Source organism: Microchirus variegatus (genome assembly GCF_963457635.1).
Source record: "Microchirus variegatus genome assembly, chromosome: 17".
Taxonomy (NCBI): Eukaryota; Metazoa; Chordata; class Actinopteri; order Pleuronectiformes; family Soleidae; genus Microchirus; species Microchirus variegatus.
In genome coordinates, this window is record NC_139818.1 from 15,412,880 (window position 1) to 15,432,213 (window position 19,334).

Genomic DNA, 19,334 nt, shown 5'->3' on the forward strand with positions numbered 1-19,334 from the left:
ATGAATGTTCAGTATTTAATCATCTAGAAACATCTGTTCCATTCTGCGTTTGCATTGTGTAAAATTAATTCCTTTGATGTACATACCACAAAATACTTGATTTACATTGTTGTTCTCATTTCTGTACATACAGATCTGCTAGTCTAAATACATATTATACGTGGGTAAGACGAATATTTCTAACGGGTTTCTTTTTTTAGAGCTCAAGAGAGGCTGAATAAAACTCAACCATAACAAACGTAGCAACATGACGCGACAGCTTGTTGAGACAGGTCACCATAAATGCTTTTTTTTTTTTTGTCATCAAACATTGCACTAATGAGAGGAGGGAAGACGGAGGCTCCGGATTCTCACTCGGAGAATCGTTTGCTCAGGTAGAGTGAAGGAAAGAAAGCACTATGAGAAGGTACAGTGTTACGAGGCCTCCATCTCCACCTGCTGCCATTGGTTTGAGGTTAAAACCAGGAAGCTGCTTTCAAATGGAAGGTCGGAGGTCACAAAGCAGGCCAACTGTGTCGTACAGGATAGTTACAGAGGCACAATGTTTCCTTAGCTTCAAAAGAAAAAAAAAAGGATAAATCGAAGTAAAGCTGAGTGACAACTGACCTTTGAAACTGATTTGAGGGACTTAAATGTGAGAGGACAGGTTGTGTACATTCACTCTGGGCCCTGCGTATAGGCAAACGAATCCTTTGGACCCTTCCATATTCATCCCTGCATTGTCACCACAGCTTCCACGTTGAACATGCATAGCGACATAGCGTTGCCGCCCGCCGCAGCAAGACGGAGCAGCACTTCAAAGAACCACTATATCGACGCATTTTTCTCCCTCTTGCATATCAAGAATTCAAGCAGAAAGACAAAAACAAAGAAGAAACAGCGGGGGTGGAAGGGTGGTAGTGAAACACGATATCAACTCAGAGGGGTTTTCTTTTTTTTTTTGGCAACGACTTGAGAGTTGAGATCTGCGGCGGAAAGACGCGACGTGTGAGGACGACAGCGGTGAATAAGGCATAAAGTACATTGGCCATGGGACGTTGGCACGTGAGGACGTCTGATGACATCAGAGAGGTTAGACAATGAATCCCTCCCCCCTCCCCCCCCCCCCTTCGCCGCCTGAGGCAATTCTTGCTGTGCTGAGAGTGCTTCACCAAAAAAAACCTTCCCTCTTCCCTTGATCTCTTTAAAAGTGCGGGATCTGAGACGGAGCTTGTTTTGAGCGAGCGCCGTTTTTTTTCAGTGAGGTGAAACCAAGTTGTTGTCGGTCTTGTCATCTTTTTTTTTTTTTTCTATCTTCACGCTCGAGCTCTCAAAGATACGGCTTCGCTATGCTACCTCACGCGAAGATCGCCCGTCTTAAAACAAGGGCGCACCGCTACCTCCCATCCCGCTGCGCTACACCCTCTGGCAGTTCCACAAAAATCAAACCGCCGCTTGACAAAATTTGACTCCGGGACTTGGTGTGACCTTTGAACTGAATGGATCGGGCACGAGTCTGGCTCACAGCCCAACACTGCTGCTAATGGGGAGTTAGCAAAGCCCCGATTGATCTTCCAGTTACCTTTTACCCAATTAGCATTACGTTGACATGGTGGTTCCCTGATATGGTCGTGAGATCAGATTTAACATCTGATGGATGGGTCGTTCATTAAATCAGACAGCAGGAGCGCTGCGAATGAAAGGGCAGCTGTATACTTTAAGTATGAGTGACACAATGAGGATCAATTAGACCTATTGATCTACATGTGACTGAGTGGAAGGGGGCAGGAGATCTGCAGCAGTGGAGGAAAAAAAAAAAAACTGCAAGGTCATAAGAAGCGGAAGTGGGAGGTTTGTATTTCAGTGAAACACCTTATAGAAGAATTACACTCACAAAGACGGGGGTTTTAAGATTAAAGTAAAATTGCAATGCATATATGAACATGGATTTGTGTTCTCCACCACTCTGTACCCGTATTGCGGTGCCTCTGCATGTTCCACCCCCAGTATCTTCCTTCAGTTATCGCCGATCGTCTGCATCACGAAGCACCATTAAAATTCACTGAGTTTACAGGACGGAGCGAGAGAAATCAGAATTAAAATGAGGAATGTTAAAAAAAAAAAAAAAAGATGTGTCAGACAGATGTGGGTCAGATGTTATGTACAGATATGGTTAGGCAGCTTAGTGAATTAATTGCTTAGAAATAAAAATAAATTATTATAAAATAGATTTCTGTACATTTTACATATATATATTTATAGCAATATCTCCACGTCTTGCCATTGAATTACAGAGGAAAAAAACAAAAAAAAACTTCTCAACAATTCTCTCATGACCTTCACATCAATCCCAACCAAAGTTATGTCCTGTCATCTGGTAGAACTTCATGTTAAACGGCCTGTAGAAGTCCCGCAGCCTCTGCACCACCTCTGGGTCAATGTTGGGATGGGTCCTCCCTTTGGTTTTTCCTAGGCAGTGAGGCTTGCTGCTGCCCTCTGCCTTCTTGAGGCACGGGAAACCCTTGGTCTGGTTAAAATAAAAGTGTTTGTCTGTGATGATCCTCTTGAGCCCCAGGAAGTCCTGCACGCGGCCCAGCTCCCCCGCTGGGTCGCTGATGAGACGCTCGCCGCTCACAAACAGGATCTGGTCCATGGGGAAATACTGCAGCCAGTTGTCCAGGTGTTTGGCGTAGATGCCGATCTGGATGGCGCTCCACGAGGTGTCGATGAGCCCCGTAGTCCTGTTTTTGAAGGTGAGGCTCTCGAACGAGGGAATGTCAGGCTTCTTAGACAGCGTCTGTGTGTAGTCTGAGATAGCTCTGGTGACCGGGTCCCTCACTACCACAATCAGCTTAGTGTCCCGAGACATGGCGGAGATCCTGGCTGGAGCCTCTCTGGTCACAAAGTAGCTGGGTGTTTTCTCCATGGTGATCTGGCCCTCCAGGGTCTTGGGCATCAGCTCTCTGCAGAAAAACAAATGAGAACAAAAAAGGTAAGATAGAGCAAGGTATTGTGTAATATAATAGAGTAGATAGAGATTTGTGTGTGTTCTGTAACCATTGACTCATTGCCTGTGTTTAAAGTTATTATAGGGCTTGAAAACCTATTAGGGATGGCAGCTCTCCAACAACAACAGGCTCACTCACTCATACGATATCTCACTTGTGACAGAAAACAGAAAACCCTTATTTGCAGCGTAATCAAACACAGGGACTCATTAAGAGGAATTTCCAAACATGATCAACCTTGGATTTTACCATATTAGGAATTAGGATTTGGGTTTTCCCCAGCCCAGCTCCCATTTTCAAATCCCCCTATCCTACTTGTTGCCCTGTTGTTTTAATGGTGAATACTTTTTTTATCCATAATTTATAATGTGTGAATCGTATTATCTTATGTGTCTTCCATAAACTCATATTTCCTCGCATCTCACTGCAGGATGTAATGTTCCAAAATGTCCGAAATCCACCTGCCGCTTTATACGATTGGAGCAAAAAAAAAAAAAAAAGGCAGACAACAAATATCAGCCTTGCTGTGCCCTGGTGCTCGGGGGTGGGGCACAAAAAAAAAAAAAAAAAAAAATGTGCCACCACATTGAAAGATGATGAGCCTGGTATGCTTGAATCAAAAAGGGGAATCTGTTTTTTTGACAGGACTGGGTTTGGTTTGGTTTTTTGGGTGAGGGTTGGACCATGGTCCTCACACAGATATGTTACACGCAGACATATAATCAAGAAATGCTTGAGGACTAACGGTTTTGAAGGGAAAAGCGAACGCGCTCGCGCTCTCTCTCTCTCCGTGTTCGGTTTCAGAATTGGTGGCCAACCGCAGAGTCCAGATTACCGTGGAGGCGATAAGAGAGGTTTCACGGACACTGAGATGTGGATCACCTTTCCCTTTCCTTGGCCTCCGCGCCAGGAATAAAACAAGCCTGTGTTGATGTGTGTGGGATCAAATGTGTTTTTTTTTTTGGGGTGGATGGGAATGGTTTGGATTATGGAGGGGAGACTATAACAGCGTGAAATTCTCCTTTCTGTTGATAAAAGAAAAAATATAACTACAATTAAAGATAAACAGCAATTTAAAGCACTAACAAGGAAAAAAACAAAGGATGGGAGAGATAAGAAAAGGCACTGATCTATCAGTGTGAACCCACTGTCACAGATAAGACCCTTGTTGGCCTGTTATACCCTGAACCTCACCTTTGTCATTAAGGGCAGAGCACTGATACACCATTGTGTGGACAGTCCTATTGTACTGGATCCCATTCAAACACTATTTAATCCCACGCAGTGGATTTTTTACACACTGATAAAGGTAAAAAGACGTTGAAACTGCAGAGTCTGGAACCGCTGCTCGATATTTCCCCTGAGCTCTGGCTCTTCTTCAGAAACGCACTCTCTAAAAGCTGGAATCTAGTTCATGTCCATCTTAGCTCATGGCTAATTCATGTAACACCGTCTTCCCATCAATGCACATTTTTGTGTGCAAACGAGAGGGGAACAGTGAAGGGGGGGGAGGAAAATGCCCAATGCTGAGGTAACTAATAAAATGCCTTATGGAAATGGTGTTGGCAGATTTGTGTAATCTTAATGCACTGCCAGTGATCTAATTATGATAAAATCTCCTTGATTGCGTACACACGGAGTAGACAGAAGGGAAAAAGGGGGCTGTTTCCAAAACCTCATTAATCGCCTATTGAAATCAAAACAGATACAGCGTGCGGTTCTGTGCGAGAGCATGACAGATCTCTCTGCCAGCAAACCATTTCTGGAAATGTAAATTCTAAAAAGCACATTACGAACGCGCACGCATGTTCAAAACTCTGCAACTGTTTACACGGCAACTCTTGAACGTTTCTTCAACGTTCTCGATTTAAAACTGCACGCTACTCTTCATTACGCCCGATGCACAATGGTGATACTGCCTCCAAGGTTTTCTTGTTATTCTTTGTGCTAACGTGCACAAAGAGTCCACGGCCAACACAGAAGAAACCAAATGGCTTCCAATCTAATCCGATTTCAACATGACAATGGAGCATGGAGACAGGGAGGAGGCCCGAGTTACAATGTGCATAGTGATAGATTATGCTGATCCCAGCTCATGGAATTAAAAAAAAAAAAAAAAAAGATGTTGGGGTTTGCAGGAGCATGAAACAAGGGGATGGTTGGAGGGCAAGGGAGAAAGAGTGTTGTGAGGAAGCCTCAAAATCTGCAAGAAGTGCCCCCCCCCCCTCCCCCCAAATAAAAAAAATCTCCACCTCTGACTTTGCCCGGTCTTTCTGCCAAAGAGGCAAGGATACAGAAAAGTGAGGGGAGACGGCAAAAGAGAGAGGAGGGACATTTTAGTGGGACAAGTGGCTCTTGGAGAAACAATGCCTATTATGCTCCCTTTTGATTTATGAGGTGCCGCTTTTAAAGATTCCGTCAGCAAACAGGCAATTCTGTGACACCGGGCTCCTCTTTTTTCCTGCTTTTCTTTGAAAGTGAGCCTTTGTCCCCCGAGCGCAGGGGTGAGCAGGGCAGTGGTCAGGGGCAGCGGGGGCGGGAATGGGGGCCAAAAGAGAGGAGAGAGGAGGCGAGTGGAAGGGGGGGGGGGGTGCTTATCGAGGGGCTGAGTGGAAGCACTCCTCCGTCCCTCTCAAACTCAAGTGAGAAAAGCCTTTTTGGAGGGGCTCAGATGTAGGACATGTGCCAAGATTGCCTGGTAAACATTCACCCCTGTCCCCCCCCCTGGATACAAGCGACTCCACAGAGACTCCACATCTGTGGGAAGCAGCAATAGTAAAAATCGGTAAATAACTAACTTGACCTCCAATATAACGACACAAAAACTACTTGCGCTTCCCCACCCAACCACCCCCCCCTCCCCGACTCACTCACTCCATGCCTCTCTGTGCACCTTTGTCCACTGAGAATATTTGCCAGTTGAAAGACATGCCAAAAAAAACAGCGATAAGACACAAAGCAGAAGCCCTCGTCACATGACAGCATCAAACGGGGGCCCGGCGGTGTGGCCCTTTGGCCTGCGTTTTTTTAAAGAGCCCTCATCCTGCTGGAGATAAATGGCAGGCAGGAAAAGGGTTATTTCTGTCTGATGCTTCTTGCCTCTACCCCCCTGTCACGTTTGATTTGATGATAACGGGCTGCCACTGAGCTGTCTGTGCCATAGCATCCCTGACAAAATGACTGCTTTGCTCATAGACAAAAGAAGATAAAAAAAAAAAAAAAAAAAGAGGCTATTTGGCGTGTGTCTGTCGATTTTTCTGTTTGATACAAAAGGTTTTCAATTGTCTCACATGTCTAGAGGTTGAACGCATTTGAATCTCAAATTAGGGTTTGTTTATTTGAATACAGACAAATCACTTTGTGTCCATCAGGAAGGGTGTGGCTTTGCCCTTATGGCCTGTAAAGCTGTCTAAATTTTTATGGTTTCAATCCACCTGAAGCAACAGCATATACTTAACGGCACTTATCGAGGAGGAAATAACCTGTCTGAGTATACCAAGTGGATGAAATCAAACAAATAAGCTCTTCTATCTTAATGTCTCCGCTCCTGTCCCTTCTACCCCGCTCTCTTACGCCCATTGATCCCTCAAGTTCCTCTGAACCCTGGCAATCAGGCCCGAGCAAAGTGACACTTCACAAGTGGAAATAAGGAGAGGCAGCAGCAGCAGCAGAAGAGGGAGGAAGTACTGAAAGGCTCCCTTTCTTTTCCAAGGGCCTCTTAACAGAGCCCTTCACATGAACCGACGTGGTGCATGTAGAAAGCGTTTTTTCAGGAAACACAAAGAAACATCTTTATTCCGTATTGGATGATAAGGATCTCGAGCTCCACTTGTTCCCCTCACAGTGGAACATGTTTCACGTTTGATCTCCACCCCCCGAGGAAACGAGCATTTGAGCGCAATGTGCTAATTCAAACAAAGTAGTGTAAAAAATCACATCAAGTCCAAGGATGATCCGGTGGTATTATTATGATTAAAACAAGTGTTCTTTTCTTCTTTTGCTCCATATATGAAAGAAATCATTAAAACTGAATCACGTTGCCTTTGTGGACGAAACAAGACGTTTAAGAACATCATCATTTTGACATGCGTGTGCAAACACACTCCCCGACTGCTACTGAGGCAGGCGTACGCACACACTGGCTGAATATTTTCAAAGAAGCATTTGAGCATGTACAGAAGCCAGTCATTTAGAAATATACTCCACTGTGCCTGAAGTCTGACATTATATTTAACCACAGAGTGTGGCTTTGGCTGTAAATTAAAAGAATAAAGGCGATGGTTTATGGCGCAGTAGGCCGGACCGCGCCGATGCAGAGTGGGAGCGGAGCTCGGGCTGCAGTTAAGGAAGCTTCATCTCGTCTCCCTTTCAAGTACTTAAGAGTCTCGAGGTCCAGGTGTTAGTATGTGGCCACTTAGAGCTTTTTGACATTTCATTTCCTGGCTGAGAAGAACCAGAGAACCCCTGCTTAAATCAGAGATTTTGCAAAAGTGCATGCTGGATGTGGGTGGGGGGGGGGGGGTCTCTGTGTGCGGAACGCAATGCAGGAAATCCATTCAAATCGAATGAGAAGAGTTTCAGTTCCCGCCCGAGATGCGACGGCGTCATCAACCTGATGAGAGTGGCCTGTCGGTGTGCACCTCCCTCCAGAAACTGAGGTCTCAAGTTAACGGTCTTCGCTGAATAATGTGTCACTGGAAACGGGAGGAAGGTGGCCGAGTGGAAGCCCCCTCTGAATCATCCGTCTGCTAAAAAGATTAATAATGCAGACTGGCCCAGTATCAGACACTCAGACCTGGATGGTGAGCCCTGCAATGGGATGGCGTATATCATGACGGAGACTGAAATTCCTCCTCTAGATTACTGGAAATTCTGTAGTTTAAGGGCCGGTCAGACAGTTATTAATTTGTTTTTGTCATATGGGCAGTGACATGCAGATAACCCTTTCTAAGGATGAAGTTTTCTTTTCCGCTATAATCTGCAGTCTGGGTATCATTTATTACAGTTTCTAGGTGTCAGCCAACTATTATGTTTTACTTTTTTTTATCTACAGAAATCATGTCCTTGAACATGTAAGAAGAAGAATTCTTTTCAGCGGAGCCATATCTTTTGACACTTGTATCAGATTCCAGATACATACAGTATCAGATAAGCTACTTACTTATTTATCTACTCACTCTACATACAGTTTGGGGGGCGTATAAGTGCCCGATTGCTATAGATAATGCTTCTTGAAAGAGATAAAACATTTCCAGATATAAACGTCTGAATCTATAGGAAAAGTTGCATAAAGCCACACCTTTAGTCACTCTTTCCCTACTTTGGATCTTGAGACAATGATTTTTTCCACACATTAATATAATAGAGATGGTAATAATCTGTGCTTGAACTGTTCAAAAGCTCATGGACCCTGGCACTGGCTCACAATTTCAACCTTTGATTCCGCAGTCCTTCATTTTAACTAACAACGTCTTTATCGAAAGGGAAGGAAGGGAGTAACGCGGAATAATGAAACACTATTTTAAGCCTCCGAATGGTCAAAGTGGTCAGAGCATTTGTCTCGTTTCCTTCAGTGACACCGAGTCCTCGTCCAGTTGATAAATGCAGCTCCCAGACCTTTAACTCCATCAAGGAGCTGCGCGGTGTCAAAGCAGCCTGGGAATCCACTGACCCTCCATGTAAACAACACTGTTAACCCCGAAACAACGCAGCACGCCCCATTTATAATTTTTCACTGGAATCAGGGAGTCATGCATCGCCAGTAGCGTCTCTCACAGTCTCCCTGTGTGTCTGAAGGAGAGAGAGTGAATGACAGAGAGAATGTGAGGGAGGAGTAGATGGAGAGAGAGCAGGGGAAGAAGAGAGAGGGGGGAGCCCGGGCCTTTGCGGTCGCAGACCATTCAGATTGGTTTCGGGCTCGTACCCAACCTGGTTTTGGAAGCAACATCAGACACGAGTAAAGTAGAATAAATAAATAGAAAACTAACCACCACATATAATGTCATGGAAGACATGTCAGACACCCCAGCAGCATCTTACAGCCTCCCCCCCCCCCCCCCCCCTCCTGTTACGCTGCGTAAAAATATGTAAGTGAGGCCGCTCTTCTATCGCTGCGGTTCGCTCCGCGATGGGCATCGTCGCAAAGGCGTGACCAACGCCAATTATTCAATTTGATCGCCGCCTATCATTTTCCCCCAGTTTCTACATGTATTTGTTGTTACTTGGCACCTTTTGAAAACAAAACAGGAATGTGTGGAGACCAAAACTGGGTTGTTGTTTTTTTTTTTCCAGGCCTGGAACCACATCGGCCTGTGGCCATAGGCGACTGCCTGAGTGTTAATAACCCTGCAGTGAAGCGATGGGAGCCCACCATGTGGTATAAATAAAACAGAGGAGCTGGTGAAAGGGATGGTGGAGGGGAGAGGGCAGAAATACCTCCTTCCTTCTTCCTCTCTCATGAATGTGCAACAGCATGCCGAGAGTTTTTCTTCCTCTTTCCCCCCCCCCCCCCCCCCCATCTCCTGGCGCACAAAAAAAAAATCTTCATTTTTCAGGCTTAAAGGAGGCGAAAGATCCCGTCGTTTAGGTCACACCGAGCACAACATCGCTCTCCTTTGTTTGACACGCAGCACTCGATGAGACAAATGAGGTCCGAACACACACACACACACACACACACACACACACGGAGTCACACTCACACTTGATGATATGCTCCCAATTTGTTTAGCGCCGGTAATCCGCACTAATCAGTGTGTTTGCCCTGGGTGTTTGCAGAAGGTGTTAGCCCAGAGCTAGCCACACATTCCAGCGCTCCATCAGCAGTCTATCAGGGTGTGAGCGGCTGACAGCTCAGACCAGGGGGGAGGAAAAAAAAAAACTGATGAACAGTGAAAGGATGAAATAAATGAATAATAATAATAAAAAAAAAAAATTGAGGTGTCACAGGTGAAGACTCAGGCTTGTGTATGTGAGCAGGTTGGTGTATAAATTTCCGCATGTGTGTGTAGGTGTGTGTGACTTTCTCTGCATCTCAGGAGTGTGTGTGTGTGTGTGTGGAGGGGCGGGGGTGGTGGTGGTGGTGGTGGCATGTATGTTCTCCTCCAGTCTGTTTCATCTTTTATTCATCTTCTGCTGTAGATAGATCAAGGAGTCATGTGCCTCTTGGAGCATGTCAAGTGTCAGGAAATCAGTCAGAATGGCTGATTCTTGCCTGCACACCAACACAACAATGCTCACACACACACACACACACACACACACACACACACACACACACACACACACACACACACACACACACACACACATACACACACACACACACACACACTGACACGAACGAGAGAGGGAGCAAGCAAGCTGCTTTGCATCCGGTTTGAATCGGGCCTGTCATCCGTAACTGCCTGCACACCTTTTTGAAGGCAGGTGAACTACAAAGTGTGAGGGAGACAAAGAGGGGGGATTTCCTCCTCACTCAATGTCTCCCCGAGCGGGGGAAAAAAAAAACCCATCTTCCTGTGTGTTTGCCCTATTATTTAGGTTCCATCACTCAAAAGTGCAGCTGTTGCTGCAGGGTAATGTTTTACAAATTCCTGAAGACCTCCTGCCTCCCGAGCTAACGTGCAATTAGCTCACATGAGTAATGATAACACCAGTCGCGGCAATTAACCTACTCCAGTCTGAGCTGGAGAAAAATCGGCAGGAGCAACAGTTTAATCCAGATTTGAGATTTGAGATTGACCAAAAAGACAAAAATCTTTTATAAACATTTCAGGTGCAAAGTAGAGTAAAAAAAAAATCAATCAGAGATTGAAGTTTTTGCTATATCTCCATCAATAAACCTCTTGGTCATTAGTGAAATTCTTGGATTTAAAGGTGCATTATGTAATAAATCTAAAGCAACTGGCCATAAAATCCTCCTAATGTCACAGAGACTCAGGAATAATGTTCATATAACAAACTGAACTCACCACCAACAACAGTACAGCCATAATATTTGTATTAAAAATATATATTTTGCAGACTGCAAATCATGTTTACGTTTTGAAATCATGTTTTGGCATGTGGCGCCACCTACCGCCGTCTACCAATCACTGCAGTCAGTAGAGTCTCAGCTGCCGAGCAACCACGGGTCGCCAGTTACGTCAGAAAACGAAACCTAAAAGACCTCGGTATTTTGAATTTGAATGTAGTAACCGTTTTTGGCCACATTCTTACATATGGCACCTTTAATTCTGCACCAGGATAAGAGGCTATTTTGTGAAAAGACACATGCACAATGCAGAACAAAGGCACAAAGAGAAGCGTAAAAAGAAAGATATGCTACATGCCGCATCTTTTTTTTTTAACAGCTAAACCCAGAAGATAAAAGACAATCACATCAGAGCAATCATCCAGAGTCAGATATGCACCATAACAAGAAAAGGAGAGAAAAACTACACATGGTGGAAAATAACTGAAATTGAACCGAGTTTGACCAGTTTGTGTTGGAGATGAATTTAAGTGCCACTGCACCTCTTATGAGAGAGCGAGAGAGAGCAGCTCTGGGAGTTCATCTGGAGAGAGTGACTGGTGCCGGGGCAGCCATGGTGCAGGAAGACAACTCAGGTCTTTTAATGAGCTCTGCTCTTTTACCGCCGGGCTAATGTAAACCTCAGGAGACCTCAGTCACTCTCTCTGCCTCTTTTCAGCGTGTGTGTGTGTGTGTGTGTGTGTGTGTGTGTGTGTGTGTGTGTGTGTGTGTGTGTGTGTGTTCCTCCTCCTCTCTCCCAGAGGCAGCCACACTCTCCAGCACTCTAATGGCTACCTCTGGGACTTAATACCTGGGACAGTTTCAGTGTCATCACTTTCTCCTCTTGCTGCACCTCCCCCCCCCCCCCCCCCACACACCCTCCTCTTTGGAAAGCTATTTGCTGGCTATAGATTTAAAGCGACAGTTTGTTACTCTTAAATATTAACAAAAGAACGTCTGTTGCATTCAAACTTTTTGGGCTTTTTTTTTTGGGGCGTCAGGAATTCACGATCAATTTTTTTTTTTTACGATTCTCGCTTAGTCATTACTCAGAGGTCCACAGAGGGTGATAGATGTTTCCGCAGTGGAACTTCACATCAAAATTATACTTTTGATATGTTTACTTCGCAGTAATGAATGAGCATTAGTTTTTTTCCCGACAAATAAAATGATTCTTCATCCTATTCTTCCTTTCGTCTCAAAGTCTTTTGTTGTCATCTTGGTTCCGAGGGAAGGGGAGAGGAGTAAAAAAAGGAGTGAACAAAAAAGAAAACAGCTGACACGTGAGTCTCCCGCCAGAGTGAAGGAGCACAAACAATGGTCTACACTTTCCAAAATGAATGCCTGTGTGTGTGTTTTAAATTTGCATGACTTGTGCTTGTATGTGTGTGTGTGTGTGTGTGTGTGTGTGTGTGTGAATCCTTGACAGCAAGTTTCCTTCCTGTCTTATGTGGCAGCCATATTGTCTTCCCTGGTGTGGGTGGTGTTCACTGGACACCATCATCATGAGGAGTCAAGGAGGAGTCGGGGTGGGGGGGTGGGGGCAGGCCGCCACAGTGCAGCACAGCCACTCCCCTATTCACGGGTCTCCCCTTTCACAATTAACCGGTCGTAATTTGGGGATGAAAGCCGCCCTTTCACTGTTTTTTCCACCCCCTGGTTATTCTCTATTCTCAGATGGGCCATGCCAGCTTAGGCAGCAGGGAGCGATGGCTTCCGTCCCCCTCCCTGCTTTGACCAAAGGCTTCTCTGGGAGAAGGCCACTCGTGGTCAGCGAGGCCTGCAAACGAGCCCAACCCAGCGTTGGACAATCCGAGCATGACATGCGACACTATAGTGCACAGCGCACACAGCTGGAGAAATGAGACAAGGGTGAAGTTTTATAAGAGCAGGGATTTGAAGACGATGTCTGGAGGAGGAACTGGGAGAGAGGAAGTTCTAGCCAACACAGGAGCACAGCGCTTGTTTTTATGAAGGCTGCTTACAGCTGAGGATTTAAGCGGGAGGATGTGAACCTGCTGTCAGCTGTGTGATTGGTTGGCCGGGGGTGCTCAAGTCCCAGAAGAGCCGTGGAGTTCCAGGAATTAAGAAACAATCAGAGCGCAAATGCACCTAATCATGTGAATTTAACTTTCTCCTCCCTAGAACTTTAACTGCATTAGACCGCACTTAAAATCTTTACTGCTCCGACACGCAGTTTTAACAGCAAAAAACAAAAGACAATTGTCCTCATTTACTCGCCCTAAAACTGTCATGTCATGCTCATGTTAACAGTGAAGGACAGCTTTAAAATTTTCCCAGTGGGGCTTGTAGCTTCCGGACGCTTTCTGTTGCTCTGCAGATGGTCAACGCACAGAACCTGTCAGCAAGCAGACACGAGGCTGACCCCAGCCAAAGGCCCTTAACCCATCTCTTCACATTACCTCCAATCAGGCCTGACCAATCAATACCGGCGAAAAAAAAAAAAAAATGATTTGACCTCACAGCTGCGCCTGTCACAGCCACACACACACACTTTTCTATACCTGCTGACCTTCAACATATAACACCCCGATGTGTGCAAACATCAGCGCTGGATGTGTTGTTTGGTCTGATGCCTTTCACTGGCGCCCTATAGAAGCAGGTGGCCTCTTTTGCCATTGAGAGGCAGGAAGGAGGGCGAGGTCAGCGGCAACAGAGAGCGCATGGGTCACCTACGTGGAAAATAAGAGCATCCTGTGGTGAGCAGATAAAAGGACGTGCGCCCATCCAGAACTGTCCCTGACACAGGCAGGAGCTGCAGTCTGACTCCAGCTACCAGTGGGGGGTGGACTCGCCTTCAGATAGCGGCTTTAACAAAGATTTAAAGTCTGATAATGGAGCTTGTTTCAGCAATACTAGTAGTAATTTTTTTCAGTTTTTCCATTAAAATATCCTTGCACAAACTTCACCATCACACCACCACCACTGCATCACTAACACGACCATACGGCCGTTACACTCTCTTCGGCGTGTTCCTAAGCCTCTTGTTTTAATTCCAAAGCTGCTCCAAAGGGAGGAGCAACAGCGTCAAACACTGCCGAGGGCCCTGACAGCGAGCTGAGACCAGAGCCCGCGACACGACAGCAAAACCACAGCACAGTAATTATATATCAAAGCCCCTTCGTAGGCAATAGGGCTAAATGGAATATGAAGAGAGCGACGTGCACCACAGACTGACAGGACGAGACGAGGACTGCAGTCAGCAACGGTTAGGAGTAAATAAAATACCTCATTAAACAAAATCTGGAGCAGACTGTTCACTTTTCTGCCCTTATAGATGATATTTTCAAGTGCTCACATCCGCGTGCATTTTTGTTTCTACTTCTTCTCCGTGTTGTAACACTTTCTGCCTTTGATTTCCTTTCAAAAACCACTTTGTATTCTCTGTCATCAAGATCGTACTCGTTACATAACACGTTTCAAGTTCAGCTAGCACGGTAGCAGTAAGAAATTACAACCAGGACTTATAGGCTGTTGCCTCACACTGGCGTGCAAGGTTTGTATTTATCTTTTTCAGGAATTAACCCTGCGCTAAAGATAAGTAAGCAAGACGAGTTTTCACTTCGCACGGTCAGATAACAGCGTCACCGTCAACCACACGCAGATGCAAATACAAATAATGAGAAATAATGAACCAATGTCCCTGCTCATATTCAGTCATACTAGTCTGTTGTGCCTACTGTGTGTGTGTGTGTGTGTGGGGCCAGTTCATGCATGACCTCACAGTGAAAATGTGTACCATCCCGAAGCAAAAGGACGGACAACCTCGGTCAAAAGCATGAATCGCGCGTTTGTCTTTGCTTTCACAAATAAAAACTGTCAAACTACATCAGAAATTCATTATAACACGTGTTATTATCGCCACCTCCATTCATATTAGGACCTCCTCTCTCTCTCTGGCTCCCTGGTAATGTTCCAACGTGCGTGTCCACTGGGATAAGGCAAACGATGGTGCAAGCAGGGAGATTGTGCAAATGGACAAACAGCGAGAGGTTGAGTTGCTCAACACCACAAACGTCTATAACCGCCTCTATAAACGATCACATTCCCATGGAATACATTTCAATGTCCTGCAATTTTGCCCCATTTTAATACATTCCAGCATTCGAGGTTATTCCCACTATCTGGTCCCACAAAGCAAGATTAGCAATGATTGACGTGGGATTTTCTCTGTCCATCATCATCGTCCATCAAAAATAAAGACAGGATTACTTATTTCCACCACAGCGACACCTTACACCAGCTGTTAAATGAGATATACGTGTTTGGTAAAAAAAAAGTATGGTAAGACAGTTTTCACTCTTCTTTTTGGGTACATATCTTGTTGCCTCATATAATAATATACAATATGCTGATTTTTCTATTTCAGTGTAGTGAAAGATGTGTCTGTGTGAGAGTTGTGAGGCCCTGTTTTTTGGCACCGACCAGGACAGAAATGGACTAAAGTGGATTTTAGTTTCAGTGCGTAAAATGCATATTTTTTTTTTATTTCAACTGAAAAAACCTTGAGTCATGGCTTCTTTACAAGGCTGAAAACGTACTAAATTTCACGGCTTAAAAACGCGCGGACAGCACTTTTACACAACTCCCTGTTGGGTCCAAAAAAAAGAAGGAAAGTTGGAAATACTTTAAGTGGAAGTTGAGTTAAATAACAGAGTGAAACCTAAAGGGCCTGCAGTAAATCTCTGCTTCTATCAGAGCACTCTTTATTTTCAATGCTGCCAACACTGGGCTCCTTTTTTTTTTTTTTTTTTTTTTTTTTCATTATGTCCAACATTGTTGGGGCCCTCTTCAAGGTCTTGCATATTTAACATGGACAACAAGAGCACTGGGTCAAATCCGTTAATTCCAGACACATTTTAAATGAATAGGTTTTTTTCTCTCTCTCTCTTTTTAACTTCACATAGAGTATAACTCTGAGACACAAAACCTGGCATTTTTGCAAGAAAGTGGTTTATTTTGAGTCCATAAATAAGGAGGTTTATTAACTGTGTAACCTATTTGTGGAAATCAATAATACATTCTAATATAGGCATACATTATCATAAAAGCAAACAAAAAAGCAGGAGGGAGATTTGGCAAATGCAATTCCTTTGTTTTTTTTTTGTTTTTTTTTTATTTTAAAACCCATTAAAGTTATGACCCTCATTTCGTTAAATGAACGCGTTGTGATGTAAATGCGCATGAGGGATAATGTTAGTTTGTCAAACTGTGGCAGGACGTTTAAACGCTTTTTGTTCCTCACTTTTGTTTTGCAGATCCCTGGTTTTCGCGCAACGTCTGGAGCTATTTAGGGCCCGCAGATCCATTGACATAAGAATGGCCAAAGCGCACTCACACACACACACGCCCACACACACTTTCAGCTCCGTCTGTCAACACTGTTAACTTCAATATAATTCTACAGAAAAAGAAGAAGAAGAAGAAATCACAATAACAGTGTCTCTGCCTGCGTATTTTTGAATCCTCAAATGTTTGGCTTTCTTGTATTTGGGTTGTTATCACACATGGATCACGAAGACTTGGGCACGTTGCCATCAATCACAAAGCGATGAAATAAAAATGCAGCAGCACAGCAGATGATGCTGATAAAGTAAATGTAATTTTGAAAAAAAAAACAGGGGGGTGAGAGGAAGAAAAAAAAGTATTAAAAACAGATTTATCCAAAAGCCCGAGGACGCATCACCCGTGAAGGTGCAGTGTTGCTCTGCGCCCAACAGAGATCACTGCACGTCGCAGAAACAGGAGGCCAGAGCAAAAAAAAACGAGACCTGCAGCAGCTTCACATGCAGGACTTTTTTTTTTTTACGATAAAAATACAATAAAATAAAAATAAACATGAACCCATAACACATTTGATTAAATAGTAAATAACATGTTTGATCCAAACATTGGATTATGTTTGGAATTACAACTACAGCTGAATGAAGATCATAAACAAATATCATAATAATTTAAAATTGGTCAACTTAAACGAGGCTACATGACTGAAAGGGTGAGGTTTGTGTTGAGTGAGTGAGTGAGTGAGTGAATTAAGAAACCTAGTGAAAAAATAAATAGAACATCTCTGACCAGCGCTGTTGGCACTGGTCACCTTTGCGTAAAAGCAATAAAATGATGAATAAAATCATCCAAAAAGTCTCTAGTTACAGACTTTTGTATTAGTATCATTTCTTATAATTTACGGACACATTCATACATCATCCAGACGCACAGTGGTAAAAATAATCGGACTGTACCTGTACCACTCCAGCCCGTTGTCATAGTTGCGGTCGAAGAAGTGCGGCTCGGCTCCCACGGCTCTGATGTCTGGATGAACCCGGAGAAACTCCAGCAGAGCCCGGGTGCCTCCTTTCTTCACGCCGATGATGATCGCCTGCGGCATCTTCTTGCTCCCGGAGCCGTTGGAGAAGCTGGACATGGCGCTGGGCTCCGGCGCTCTCTGCTGCTGCTGCTCTGCGCCGCGCACCTCGTCCCACGTCTCGTCGCCTCTGTCCGCGTCCAGCTCGTCGTCAAGCAGATCCCTGGACGCAGCGGTGCGGATGGACGGCTCCTCGTAGTCGCTCTCTATATCCTCCCACGGCTGCGGTTTGGACATCAGCCGGGACACCAGGTCCGTGCCGCCGCCGCCGCCGCCGCTCTCTGTCCTCTTGGCCACTGCCGCGCCAGTCTCCTTGCCCCGGTAACCGTCCACCACCAAACTTGGCATAGTGGAGCAGTAGCCCACGCAGGAGTAGAGCATGTAAACCCAGACTAAAAACATGATGCTGAGCAGGAGTAGTTTCTTCTTCACGGGGCTGGAGCAGAGGGCGTGCGGGCTGTGACACACCGGGCTGCTATATTCCATAAGCCTCTCGGGTCAAAATCATTTCCCTGCAGCGGCGCATGATTTGCCCAACTCACTCCCAGTGGCACAATCCTCGCAAAAGTACGCACATCATGCTCTCTCCTAAAACTCCAAATACATACAACTAAGAAATGAAAAAAAATAAAATAAAAAACAAACCTAATGTAAATATAACCGTAGTAAATGATACATCCAGGAATGAACGCGCGTGGAGGAATTATTACGCATAGTTGACGAATATGGAAAACGGTTGCTGCTGCTGCTGCTGCTGCTGCTGCGGGATCATCTCAGGTTCGTTAAAAGCTGCTGCTTCTGCTGCTGCACCTTATAGAGAAGCGGAGTTTGGAGCGACAGCAGCTGCAGCCAATCGAACTGCGAGGAGCTTGAATATGCAGCCCGGAGTCCACGGGAGCGCACCAATCACAGGGAGAGGTGGGCGGGGACAGCTCAGCCTTGGGACCCCGGGAAGAAGCAGAAGCAGAAGCAGAAGAAGCGTGCGCGCTGCAAGTTTGGAAAACTTTCTTAAAAAAAAAAAAAACAAGTTGAAATTGAATTGAGTGAAGTTGAAATCATGTCCGGACTTGGTGGGATTACTTCAGATTATTCTGCCAGTTGATTCTCACGCAGTTTGGACACACATTTCTGCGCATCTGCGCCAATTATAGAGAGATAAAATCAAAGGAAATCAAATTCCAAACACTTAACATAATTAAAACAATTAAAAAATATATATATATTAACATCATTAGTGATCGGACTTTTGCACAGTTTTGATTTTATTGTTGACGCTGAATTGAAGGTCACTGCTTTCACCTCTCAGTTGCAATCATTGAAAAAGCTTCTTTTAATCCTAAATTTACCATATTCTGAATTATAACTACAAAACCACAACATTAACTAGACTTAAAGGTCCACGATTACTGAGAGTCTATCTATTCAGGTTGTTTCTGATTATTAGTGTTTTTTTTCCCCTCTGTTCATTGTCATTTTTAATATACATTTTGTTTCACTTTTCCACAGCTGCAGTAAAGCACCAACTAACTCACTGACGGCAAATGTAATATTTGAATAAAAATAACAGGGTTAATATTCTCTCACGGCTATAGTTATAATTGTAATAATTATTATTATTTTAATAATAAAAGTATTTTAAACTCTTGGTAAATACACCACATAAGTCATGCTCGTTTATTTACTTTCTTCTGATTTACTTAGTTAATTAAATAACTAATATGCACCACGATACTTATTATCGTGTACGTCAATCTTGAATACAATTTTACGTCAAAAAAAACCAGCCGCAAAACTCATGAATATTAATCTGCGCTTGACAAATCCGTTCATTTTAATGTTCAATATAGAGAAACGGACGCAGAAAAAAAACATTTTGTTTTGTTATGATGAGTGAAGATTTACGTGCAAAACAAATAAATAATAATTATTAGTTTAAAATGTTGTAAATGAA

At 44.3% G+C, this 19,334-nt stretch overlaps 1 protein-coding gene across 1 annotated transcript; it reads right to left on the reverse strand.

The window, feature by feature from the left end:
• Nucleotides 1-2,323: 2,323 nt before the first annotated feature.
• hs3st3b1b (heparan sulfate (glucosamine) 3-O-sulfotransferase 3B1b) lies at nt 2,324-17,869 on the reverse strand (the record flags this gene model as incomplete). The annotated part of the gene is made up of 2 exons (XM_083903927.1): nt 2,324-2,942; nt 17,262-17,869. 2 exons carry the CDS (start codon nt 17,867-17,869, stop codon nt 2,324-2,326), a joined length of 1,227 nt encoding a protein of 408 aa, XP_083760053.1.
• Between the last annotated feature and the right edge of the window lie 1,465 nt (nt 17,870-19,334).